General features: G+C 33.2%; 2 protein-coding genes across 3 annotated transcripts; both read left to right on the top strand.

The window, feature by feature from the left end:
• Positions 1-3,487: 3,487 nt before the first annotated feature.
• Positions 3,488-6,336, top strand: LOC109213361 (glycerophosphodiester phosphodiesterase GDPD1, chloroplastic-like). 2 transcript variants are annotated; one of them, XR_002066002.1, is made up of 7 exons: positions 3,488-3,776; positions 3,870-4,051; positions 4,653-4,712; positions 4,806-5,183; positions 5,278-5,474; positions 5,535-5,629; positions 5,768-5,859. XR_002066002.1 is itself a non-coding variant. In XM_019377155.1 (6 exons), exons 1-6 carry the CDS (start codon positions 3,680-3,682, stop codon positions 5,991-5,993), a joined length of 1,140 nt encoding a protein of 379 aa, XP_019232700.1. In that variant the 5' UTR covers positions 3,500-3,679; the 3' UTR covers positions 5,994-6,336. The 2 variants fall into 2 exon arrangements, 1 of the variants encoding a protein (XP_019232700.1); XM_019377155.1 differs by lacking the exon at positions 5,535-5,629 and having other exon boundaries at positions 3,500-3,776; positions 5,768-6,336.
• Positions 6,337-8,816: 2,480 nt separating this feature from the next.
• LOC109213357 lies at positions 8,817-11,084 on the top strand. Its single transcript, XM_019377150.1, has 4 exons — positions 8,817-9,391; positions 9,806-10,356; positions 10,723-10,854; positions 10,939-11,084. The coding sequence occupies exons 1-4, from the start codon at positions 8,817-8,819 to the stop codon at positions 11,082-11,084; spliced, it is 1,404 nt and encodes a 467-aa protein (XP_019232695.1).
• Positions 11,085-12,517: the final 1,433 nt, after the last annotated feature.

Below are 12,517 nucleotides of genomic sequence, written 5' to 3'. Positions count from 1 at the left end.
ATTGCCATTTCTATACTATAATTCAAATTAGTGATATAATTAAGGGGACATTTATATTAGGCATAATTATAGGACCGTATATTCCCACTTTCTCTTTCCTTTCATTTATATTAGGCATAATTATAGGACTGTATACTATTACATAGAATTCAGATCTTAGCTTAGGACTTTCTTTTCTCCATGAAAACGACATCAGCAGTTGCACAAGCACCATTCCTTTCACGTAGGAATTTTTTAAATTTCGTTTCTATAGTTTATTAACAACATTTTCTAGGCAAAATTTTTTCTATATTAGTACATTTTCATGATTTTATTTTTATAGAAGTGGATTTTAAAAATCAGTGATTTTTTGTGGATTTGTTTACACTTTCTTAATCGATGTTCGTCCATTGTTGTATTTTAGTATGGGTAGGAAGCATGTTGCACGTATATCGTGGCGTCGTATAGATAATCCTTCTTCAAGCCAAGCAGGTATTAAATCGATTGCATAAATTATATAAATTTTGTAGCTTTTTATCATAATTTTTAGATGTTTACCTCCAAGTTCTATGTAATATTTGTATATAACTATCAGTTGAATATAAATTACACAACAAAAAATAAGAAATAAATACTCCAATCGTAGAAATGTGTTATCCCAATTAATCTGAAATTGTCCTAGCAAAATTTTTACAAAAACTACAAATTAACAACATTTAACCTACATTATAACTACAATCTGGAAACAATTTACACATGGAAGTTCTTCAAGTTGGAATTGGCCACGACTACATTTCTTGTTTTCTAGACACACAATGTACTGCTTCACACCATCCAACACAGTATGTATATGATCTGTTGAAGCCCTCACCTACATTTTCAGAACAAACACAAAGAAAAAAAAAATTACAATATTAAAAATATAGTATCTATAATATATCTACATTTTATCTACAATTTATCTACAAATTAACTACAAACTACAAGTAAACTACAATTTGCCTACAATTTATCTTCAATCTGGAGACACTGTTTATTAAAATATTTTTTTCCTGCACCAAATAAAGAACTTGTAGTCAAATTGTAGATATATGTAGTAAATTTGTAGATAATATCATAAAACTAAAATTCTAAGCATTTTCGAACTACACAAACCTGCATTCTCATCTACCACAATGGCATCAACTTCAAAATCTCTAAATCTGCCATAGTTATCCCAATTCCCATTTAATTTTAGCATTATTGGGATTTTTGACATGATTTCGTGTAGTTGAGAGAAAAAAAGATGAAGAACAGATATAGGTTCGACAATTTGAGTACTGCGGACGATGAAGGACAATTTTGAATTCTACAATTTGTATTGCGTTGTTGAAGCTTCTGAAGCTATGCGTTGTTTTTGAATTGTAGTGAAGCAATCAGATCTCTTTCCATTTCAAATTTCGAATTTAATGTGGAAAGAATCAAACGCAGATTTAGTGCCTTTTTTTTCGCGCGTGTTAAATGGCAGAATCTGCCTAATTATGGATTGGTATATAAATTGTAGTTAAAGTGTGGACTGGGCGGGTAATTAACAAATTATGCACATTTTTGGTAATAAGGTTTCATATATGGTATAGTTAGAAAAAAATCCCTGTTTTATAAGTTATATTTGTTTGTTATTTCTTAATTGTAACCTATTGATTGGACTTTATAGTAGGACAAAATATTATTTTAATATGTAAAATCTTTACAATGTTCTTGCAGGACACTAGATGTAACATATATTTTAGTGGAGTAATACTTTTTGTGAATGAGAATAGATTAATAAAGCTATGAGAACATTTTTTACACCATTTTGTTTTACTTCAAGTGTCATATTCAAGTTCCTTAAATTACTTCAAAAAGATAATTACATTAAATAAAATTGTAATTTCTAAGATTTGGGCTAAAATCATTATGTTCACTTTAATATCCTTCAAAGCTGAATTATTTATTGAAATAGATAATTTATATTTGATAAATTAATTTATTTGTTATATAAGACTTTGAAGTCTACTAATGATGATATTTTTTGAAAAAAAATTGCAATAATTGTGGAGTTACGACGCCATACTAATCACACTAGCGTGGATAGGCATCTTAAACACTCATGTTGATACCCGCAAGACCACAAGGATTTATATAGTGAGTATTTCCATATGAGTCATTTTAAAGTCTAAACACTATTCATCCAAGTGTTTTTAGAGATTTTCATGTCGACGGAAGGAGAGTTTTACTCAATATTTTATAGCAAGTGACTTTGTAGTCAACGAGTTTGTAAATTAAATAAAGAAGCTTCGACCAAGTTATTTGCAATATTACACTTATAACAACACATCGGAAGTAAAAAACCAATTCGTGCCAATCTGAGGGGGAAAGAAATGAAGAAGTAAAAAATCATGTATTAACTAAATATATGGTAAACAGAATATAATATGACTGTTGAATAACTTGCCGACTACTTGTTCCTTTGCATTCAAAAGATCCAAATATCAGCCTCCTCCTTAGTTCTATGTATCAAAATCATTCTTAACGAGCAGTTCAAGTTCATTCACCAATATTATATAAACAAGTCTTAGGTAGATCACAATGCATATGTATAAACTATAAGCACATTATTATATATCTAACTATCTTAATTAATTTTATCATTGTTATAGGTTTAAACGACGACCAGTCAGTTCAATTCTAACAGTAATTTTAGGATTTAGATGATTGTTGTATTTTCACGTGAATATCATTACGATAATTCTTTATTCCTGTAATTGAACTTATTGTTTCTCCATATAAACAATTAATTGAAAATCTACATGCTATTTATTAACGTGCAACGCACGTTCGTAGAAACTAGTATTCTTAATAGTATGGTGGAAATGATTCATAAAAAGGTAAATATTTCTTGTGAGATTGATATAACTTGCATGATATATTCGGATTATCGTGAACATCATTGAGATGCTACGTATTACACTAGGGGGTCGTTAAGTTGGAAAGACGTTGTCTCGGGATTAATTATCCCGGGATAACTCACATGGGGACAAAAAACACTATAACTCTAGGATAATTACTCACGAAATTAATTATATCATAATTTTCTCCTAATCAAACATGGGATAAAATCTTTTTAAATTTTAATCTCGAAATTAATTATTTTTTATCCCTCGTATCAAACGAGCTCTAGTATTATAATATGATACCAAAATTAAGCCGTAAATAGTGATATTCCTTTCTTTAGATTTTATTCTATTTCCTTTTGCGCATTAAAATAATAGTATGAAGTTAGCATGACGTGGCAAAACTAGAGGGATAAAGTTGACGGGTGGCTTAATACTGATTAAGTACATTTTAAGTCTTGATTTTTTTCTTTTGTATTAATTTATGTCTTGATCACCAAGGAAAATAATTAAAAAAAACATTAAGCATGAGAACAGACGGAGGAAATTCAACAGTTGAGGACGCGTCTGATCTACGTGAGAATTGATAAAGAGGAATATCCAAAAGCATAACCCCGTTGTGGATTGGGAATATTCTTTCGTGTCAATGGAGATCCTATTCCAATTCCACCTCCATAAATACCATTGTTGTACATTACATCTTTCCTATCTTCTCGTACAATTTCCATCTCCTTTCTTTGTCCAAAATTTCTTCCCCGTTTTCTCTCTTTATTTTTTCTAATAATACAATGGCTCTTAAAGCCGTTCATGTTTCTGATGTTCCCAATCTAGATCAAGTCCCTGAGAAACCTTCTTTAGCTATATATTCCACCCGCTTCTCTCAAGGTTTGTTTTGTGTTTATTTTTATTTTGATTGAATCAGTTGTTTTACATTGTGTGGATTTGTAGAGAATTTAACGGAATATTGATTTTATGCAGGGGTTGAAATTGGAAGAACATCGTTTAAGCCGTCGAAATTTTTAGTCGTTGGCCATAGAGGGAACGGGATGAATTTGTTGCAGTCTTCTGACCGGAGAATGAAGGCTGTTAAGGAAAATTCTATTCTTTCATTCAATTCAGCTGCTAATTACCCCATCGATTTTATCGAGTTTGACGTTCAGGTAGGAATATATTTTCTCTTCTTCCCCCATTGTGTTTTCAATGTTTTCCTCTCTGTTTCCTTTTTTTCCCTCTTTTTTGGGGGTTTTCCGGCGAATATTTTGTTTCGTGCGCCGCGTGCGATATTTTTTTTTTCTTTTCTTTCTATCCACTGTAGCAAACCGAAAAGCCCGAAAATCAATAAACTTTTCTCCGTAATAGTCACGACAAATTTTGAAAAAGGAAAAAAGTCCGTCTTTTTATTAGCCCTTTTGAATAGCTGTTGAAAATGGGATTTTGGACAATTTACGTTAATTCCAAAACCCTAAAGATTGGATCTTGCCCGAGAATTCTTAGAAAAATTCAGCAGGGTAAACGAAAATTAGGTAAAAAATAAATAATATGCTAGTTTAAACCCGATGTTTTTCCCATGTTCACCACAAGTAAATTTACAATGATATTCAATAATGATACTGATTTGGCTCTCTTTTTCTCTGCTATCTTTTGGGATTGCAAATTAATAGATGTGTAAAGAGTATCATGAAAAAAGTTGCTGATTACTTGGAGTAAAGAGCCCCTTGGGCTTTGACGGGAAAGTAAAGAAGTAAATGTCATTTTTTGTAGGTGACAAAGGATGATTGCCCTATCATTTTTCACGACAACTTTATCCTCACTCAAGAAAATGTAAGCTCTTCCAATCTCTATATATGATGATTTTTACGTTTTCCTTTTATGTACATTGAACTTGATTCTCATGGTTGCAATTATGTTATGCAGGGTACAATCTATGAAAGAAGAGTAACCGAATTGACGCTTGCTGAATTTCTTAGCTATGGACCTCAAAGAGAAGATACTGTAACTGGAAAACCTTTGCTGAGGAAAACAAAAGATGGAAAGATTGTTAGCTGGACAGTTGAAACCGATGATTCAGCGTGTACCTTAAAAGAAGCTTTTGAGAAAGTGAACCCTTCTATAGGCTTCAACATTGAACTCAAATTCGATGACCACATTGTTTATGAGCAAGACTACCTCGTTCGCGTTCTTCAAGCCATTTTACATGTTATCTCAGAGCATGCTAAAGGCAGACCAATTATCTTCTCAAGTTTCCAGCCTGATGCTGCTCTGCTTGTCAAGAAACTCCAGACCACTTACCCTGTATGTTCCATTTTATTGAAGTAGCAAATTTTTTGATTTCAATTAGTTGTACTATTTTCAATTGATTTTGACTTTTGGCATTACAATCTTGCAGGTATTTTTCCTCACAAATGGAGGAACAGAAATTTACTATGATGTTAGAAGGAACTCATTGGAGGAGGCCACTAAGTTGTGTTTAGAGGGTGGTCTTGAAGGGATTGTTTCAGAAGTCAAAGGCATATTTCGGAATCCAGTAGCAGTTAACAAGATCAAAGAGTCTAAGCTCTCTCTTATGACATATGGCAAATTGAAGTGAGTAATCAATATTGATTCACATGTTGTTTCTGTATTACTAATCAATGATTTGTGAAGGAGGAGCTTTGGTGTAACGGGTAAAGTTGCCTCCATGTGACCACGAGGAGGTCACGGGTTCAAGCCGTGTAAACAGCCTCTTGCAGAAATGCAGGGTAAGGCTGTGTACAATAGACCCTTATGATCCGGCCCTTTCCCTGACCCCGCACATTGCGGGAGCTTAGTGCCACCGGGGTGCCCTTTTTGATCTGTGAAGGAGGAACGCTAACTGTGTTTTGCTTTTCATGTCTCAGTAACGTGCCTGAAGCTGTATATATGCAACATCTGATGGGAATAGATGGGGTGATTGTGGATTTGGTTCATGAAATAACAGAGGCTGTGAGTAACCTAGTGAAGAAGCCAGAGGAGGCTGAAGATGAGATTTTGCTGGAAGGGGAGGAAAAAGTTCAAAATAGACCTCAATTCTCACAAAGGGAATTGTCTTTTCTTCTCAAGCTTATCCCTGAATTGATACAATAACATGCCTTCTCACTATTTTATGTTTGTATTTCTAGTGTGTCAAAACAAATCATTCAAATACCAACGAGGACATTCCCCACCGTTTGGTTATTGTAGATAGTGTTTTTAAGCAATTTAACTAGTTTACAAGCGTGAATGAGTCCTCACCCTTTTCACTGGGATTGTTATACTTTAGTGTAGAAATTTTAGGTAGGACCTTCCAACTTTTTCATTTTTCCTTTTTTCTTTGTAACCTTTACTACCTCTTGTTCTGTCATTTTTTCTGGCCATAACGGGTCCTCTGTAATCGACTATTGTACAATAACCTTGAACCAGAGATAAAGAAGCAAATGTTCCATAGCCATAGATGCTACTCCCAGTGGCGGAGCTGGGATATAAAGTTACTCGGTTCGGGATTTTAATCTTTTTATGTTAGTGGGTTCTAAAGTAAGAATTTATACACGTTCAATAAATTTCTTAAGTCAAATATATAGTTTGAACTAAAGTCATCGGGTTCGGCCGAACCCGATGTCGAAGCTCTAACTCCTCCCTGGCTACTCCTATTGTTTATTTTCTTAATAGTCTTTTGATAACAGCTTTATGAACACTAGGGCGTTAAGTGGTTGAATTGGACTAATTTAAATGAAATAAACAAGAGACTTTTTCCTTCCTATACCATATATAAAACCTTATTACCAAAAATGTGTATAGTTTTATATTTACCCGCCATGTTCACAGTTATTCTCCCAAAATATATATCATTCATTAAATACCAATTATTAGGAGCTGATTCCTTCCTAATTAGGCGTGCTACAAATCTGGAACTAAATATTCTTCCAGATATTCCCATTTAGGCGCGCTACAATTATGGAAGTAAATATTCTTCCAAATATTTTCCACCATTGACAGCCATTAAAAAGCTTGAAAGCTTTGAATTCAAATTTGGGTTTTCAAAAGTCATTATTTGTTTGGATTGGGTGTTGTTGAAAATAATCGAGAATATGGTTTGGAGTTTATATCTCAATTTTAAGGGGTTTTGGTGAAGATTAGACTTGGTTTTGATTGAATTTCAGATTGAAACTCGAAGAAGAAAAAGAAGAAGACATATTTGTATTCTGATTGTAGATGCTTTATTTTCTGTTTTCACAAATAAAAACGGCTAAAATTTCTACAAATCTTTTGAAAAAACGCAATTATGTCAAAAATTACAATTATGCTATAATTGAATGGGAATTGAGATATAAAAATTCAATGTACCTAGTTTGTAGATATTTTGTAGATAAATTGTAGATTATTTGTATTCTGATTGTAGATGCTTTGTTTTCTTATTTCACAAATCAAAAACGACTAAAACTTCTACAAATCTTCTGCAAAAAAAGCAATTATATCGAAAATCCCAATTAAACTACAATCGAATGGGAATTGGGATATTAAAATTCGATATACCCAGTTTGTAGATAAATTGTAGATTATTTGTATTCTGATTGTAGATGCATTATTTTCTGTTTTCACAAATCCAAGACGACTAAAACTTCTGCAAAAAATGCAATTATGTCGAAAATACCAATTAAGCTACAATTGAATGGGAACTCGGATTAAAAAGCAGCCTCCAATCTCACTTTACTTGTTGAATGTGAATATAGAAAGTCGAATTAAGAGGTTTACTTTGTTGAATTCATGGGTAGAATCAATGCGGCATTTTTTATCTGATCAAAAAAAAAAATCTATGAAACATTTTAATTTCCTGCCTGATGCATCATAGACTTGTCAATCTTGTTTATATATTCAAAAGTAATACAATATTAGATGTTTGATGTAGTAGGATTTTAGGCTAAGAATAGGAGAATTAGTTTCATTTTCGACGTTGGATATTCAGACTATATGGTATCCCATTCGACACTAAAAAGAACGATGAAAAGGAAAATTAAGCAAAAGGTCAGCTCCTTCAAAGAGGGAAAATCTCATGAGCTTGAGGATTTCAGAGAAACACAATTATTTGCACTGACAATAACTAAATATTACCAAACAAGTTTCCATAATCATAGGTTTTTATGTTTAATAACAGCACATAAACGTGGGTGAGGGTGAAGGTTTGAGAGAGAGAAACGTGGGAGGGGTGGGATATACGGTACCTTAAATTAAGGAGGAATATATGCTGTATTAATTGTACCCTTAAAATACACTATGGTATAGAATTGATAATTTGGTATACTAAGTGTAATTAAGTCAAACCTTAAACATTGAGGGTAATAAGGTTTCCTATGTGGCATAGGAATGTAAAAATTCCAATAAACAAGGGAGTATTAGAGGAGTACCTATAAAAGTGAAACTATTTATCCTGCCCTACCCATAAAAGAATTCTACCCACTAAATAATTACAATCTCCTACCCATTTAATAAATAAACGGGAATATCAAAATAACTACCTACGCTTAATGCCCTAACTATAAAAACCCAAAAGCTGCTCAAAATTTCAGAAAATAAGCGCACAAAATTGAGATTTCCACAGACATTCCCTAACTTGAAGATCGCTGATGCTGATACGCATCTTGTTTTCGGATTTTTATTTCGCTGTTGTTTTGAGATTTTGATTTCTCTGTTGTTTTCGGATTTTGATTTAGCTGGCAGAGCAGAATCTCAAAAATTATAAGTATCACAGAAGTTTAGCGCTCAAACTTCTGAATTTTTAGCTGAAAATTCTAATCTCGGTTTGGAGATCTGGAGATCTAGAGGTTTGATTTCGAAAAATCTATTGTTGAAATTCAATATTTGACATCAACACTGTTGAAATTTGCATTGTTGAGATTCAATTTTGGACATAAAAGTGATTATAACTTCAGAATCATGGAAAATATACCAATTCTGCTGCAGCATAGTGGAGAATGGGATGATAACAATAATTTCATAAATTTTCATTTTGATGCAATTCTAATAAAGACCTATTGGAAATTTGAACAACTTCTTGGAGAAATTGCAAAGCAACTGCAAAAAGACAGTAACACAATAGTTATTCAGTATGCTATTGCTCAAGGATATCCACCAATTACAATTTGCAGCGATATGAGTGTTAGTGTTTACATGGAATTGAAAAAATCAAGTACAGGGATGACAACACTTCCCCTGTGTGTGTCGTTTGCTAAAAACACTATAGCTGCAAGCACCTGCAGTTTCGATATTGCTCCAATTTCATCAAAAATTGCACAATTTGAAAGCACTAATATGATTAGTACGTTTGATGTGCAAGAAGGAGATGACGCCATTTTACAACTTGATGATGCAAACATCATAACTGATCAATTTCATCAAAATGTTGAAAAAGGACAAATTTACAAAGACAAGAACCTGCTGGCTCTCGTTATGAAACAGTATGCCGTTAGAGAAAAATGTCAGTATCGGATTCATAAATCATGCCCAAGAAGGTTCGTCAGCATGTTTTCAAGTAAAATACTATGTGATACCTATATAGTATATAAGTACGCTAAAGCAGTATACTATGCGAGTATGGATTGGTTTGTCTGTGTTTTATATCAGTGATACTGGTATAGTATATAAGTATGCTATATCAGTATACTATGCAAGTATATAATTGGTTTGTCTTTGTTATTATCAGTAAAACATAATACAAATATAGTATATATGTATGCTAAATCAGTATACTATGTGAGTATAGAATTATGCTGCTTTGTCTATGTTTTTTATCAGCAAATATGATACTGATACAATATATAAGTATACCAACAGAGTATACTATGTGACTATATAATTGTACGGATTTTTGTGTGTGTTTTTTATCAACAAAACATGATACATAACTGTATTTGTATTATAAATAGGTATATCCTTGAATGCGTGGATGAAAGATGCACTTGGAGACTTAAGGCATCAAGCCTGCGAGCATCAAATCTTTTCAAAGTGACGGATTTCAATTCTGTCCACAGTTGTTTAACTGATAAGAGATTTTGTTCACAAAAGCAAGCTGTCTCAGCTTTTGTTGCAGCTGTGGTACAAGATAAACTTGTTGACCTGAAAAGCATATATACACCAACAGATATCCAGAGAGACATCCAAAAAGCATATGGTATGGACTTAAGCTACATGCAAGCGTGGAGATTAAAAGAAAAAGCAATGCAATTGTTGAGAGGAAAACCAAGTGAGTCATACAAGAAAATGCCAACATATCTTTATATGTTAGAGTACGCTAACCCAGGATCAGTGACACGACTACATACTGAAGGAGATGGGAGCTTCTTGTATGCATTCATAGCTATATATGCATCGATTAGAGGATGGGTCTATTGTAGGCCAACAGTTGTAGTTGATGGAAGTTTTTTAAAGTCAACATATAGAGGGACCATACTCACGGCTTCCACGCAAGACGCAGAGGGTAAGAATACAATCCAGTTACATTCAGTTAAAGAAACAAAAGATTTTCAAATATTATATGATACCAGTATGGTATACAAGTATACCAACAGAGTATATAATTATTTTGCTACATACCTGCACGTACCTATGACTATACTACTATATGAAATACTAAATTAATATTGTGCGTACAATCCAATTACATTCAATTAAAGAAAGAAAAAAGATTTTCAAAAATTATATGATACCAGTATGGTATACAAGTACACCAACAGAGTATATAGTTATTTTGCTACACACCTGCACCTACCTATGACTATATACTATATGAAATGCTAAAGGAAAATACTACCCTCGAATTGAAGTTGTTTCTTTGGGTTTATAGGACAAATTCTACCCCTCGCATATGCAATTGTTGATTCGGAAATGATGCATCGCGGGAGTGGTTCTTCGTGCAGTTCAGAGAAACCTATGGACAAAGAGAGGGAATGTGCATTGTATCAGACATGCATGGATGGTAGTATGGAAGAGCAACTTCATTGTCTATCCAGAAGTCCCTCATTGTAATGATGTTTCCATTTGTGGACAACATAAAAGACAGACTTCAGGAAGAGCCAAAAACAATCAAAGAAGTATACTTTGCGTTTAGCAAGAGCATACACTGTTGAAGAATTCACAAGGACATATGGCAGAGTTAGAGCTATTGATAGTAGAGTGAAAAGCATACCTGATGGATATTGGATATGATAAATGATCCCGGGCGCATTCCAAGGAAAATAAAACCATGACCATGACATCGAATATTGCGGAATCAGTAAAATGCAGCAAATAAGCACGCAAGAGACCTTCCAGTTGTGAATTGCTCGACTTTATGACAACATTGATTCAAAAATGGAATTACACCAATCGGAAGGATGGCAGGTGGAATCATTTATGATGATTGGTGCAAAGTATGAAAAAATATTATCAGATAATACTATCTTATCACAGACGATGACGGTATGCATTTTCAAATCATAAAAATACTCATGTATGTAGTTTTACTTTTTTACCTTAGTGATTTCACTAAACACTGAATATTATTATTTGAAAAATACTATTACTCGTAATAGCTAATGACTTTTCTTAAATTAAAATTATACTAGGTGTTGCCATCAACTGAATTCTTACATTTAGTAATTGATGGGCCAACAAGAAATGTGGTGCGCCTACATGAAAAAAACTGCACTTGTGGGAGTTTCAGCTAGACGATATTCATGTCCACCTGCAATGGCAGTTATACAAAAATTCCATATGGATTTCAATAAACAAGTATTGCTAGATTACTATAGCATAAGAGTACTTGCTGAAACATATGAAATAGCCAAGTAAATCCTTTGCTAATGAAACAAACGTGGCAAATTCCAAGAACATGTTCTCTCGCAGGTGGTACTAGCCACAAAAGGAAAAAATCAAACAACAGGAAAGTACCTAAAAAGAAGAGAGGCAATAGGAGGCTGGGAAGGAAAATAGTTACATGTGCACTAATGCGGGAGAAAAGGACACAACCGGAGAACCATGCCGAAATATTCCCAAAGAGAGATTGATATAATGCTTCAATGTTTTCATTGAACTCATATTCGTAGAATCATAGCATTTGAATTGCAAAGAAATAAAATGCATTTCTTGGCATAGACATATATTTGGTATGATGATTCTTTGCGCGAAATTACCTTTTTTGGAAACAAATTTATATGGCTACTTATGTTTTCAAGAAGAACCTGTTTATTTCCTATTTTAGTATACAAAAGTGGATGCATTTAAATCTAGTTAATAGAGGATCGGGGCATAAATTCCAAAAACGACCGGTCGGGTCGTTACAATAAATGTGATACTTAAGTGGTATATCTGTATACCTTATTGGTATATCTGTATATCTTATTCGTATCAAAATATGTGCAGAAATAGAAGTGGTGCCGCAAATGCAACATTTGTACATACATCGTTAACAAAATGGGCACGCTTTGCAGCTCATGTCTGTATTGAAGTATAACAAATTGGAAGCCATTTACATGCAGTTATTGTACATCATCAGGTACATAAATATAAGGTGATACCCAAATGGTATATTTGTATACCTCACTGGTATATAGTGGTATTGCACTAATATGGCTAAAACAAAATATGCGCAGAAATACAAA

This window comes from Nicotiana attenuata, unplaced genomic scaffold, assembly GCF_001879085.1.
Source record: "Nicotiana attenuata strain UT unplaced genomic scaffold, NIATTr2, whole genome shotgun sequence".
Classification (NCBI taxonomy): Eukaryota; Viridiplantae; Streptophyta; class Magnoliopsida; order Solanales; family Solanaceae; genus Nicotiana; species Nicotiana attenuata.
This window is presented reverse-complemented; position numbering and strand designations above follow the sequence as displayed.

What these genes read in the sequence shown, in the direction of transcription:
- LOC109213361 (XM_019377155.1), top strand. Translation starts at nt 3,680, where the DNA reads ATGGCTCTTAAAGCCGTTCATGTTTCTGATGTTCCCAATCTAGATCAA. An exon ending in TTCCACCCGCTTCTCTCAAG is followed by an intron (nt 3,777 to 3,869) that starts GTTTGTTTTGTG and finishes GATTTTATGCAG; the next exon opens with GGGTTGAAATTGGAAGAACA. An exon ending in AACTCCAGACCACTTACCCT is followed by an intron (nt 5,184 to 5,277) that starts GTATGTTCCATT and finishes ACAATCTTGCAG; the next exon opens with GTATTTTTCCTCACAAATGG.
- LOC109213357 (XM_019377150.1), top strand. Translation starts at nt 8,817, where the DNA reads ATGGAAAATATACCAATTCTGCTGCAGCATAGTGGAGAATGGGATGAT. An exon ending in CATAAATCATGCCCAAGAAG is followed by an intron (nt 9,392 to 9,805) that starts GTTCGTCAGCAT and finishes TATTATAAATAG; the next exon opens with GTATATCCTTGAATGCGTGG. An exon ending in TTCCACGCAAGACGCAGAGG is followed by an intron (nt 10,357 to 10,722) that starts GTAAGAATACAA and finishes TTGGGTTTATAG; the next exon opens with GACAAATTCTACCCCTCGCA.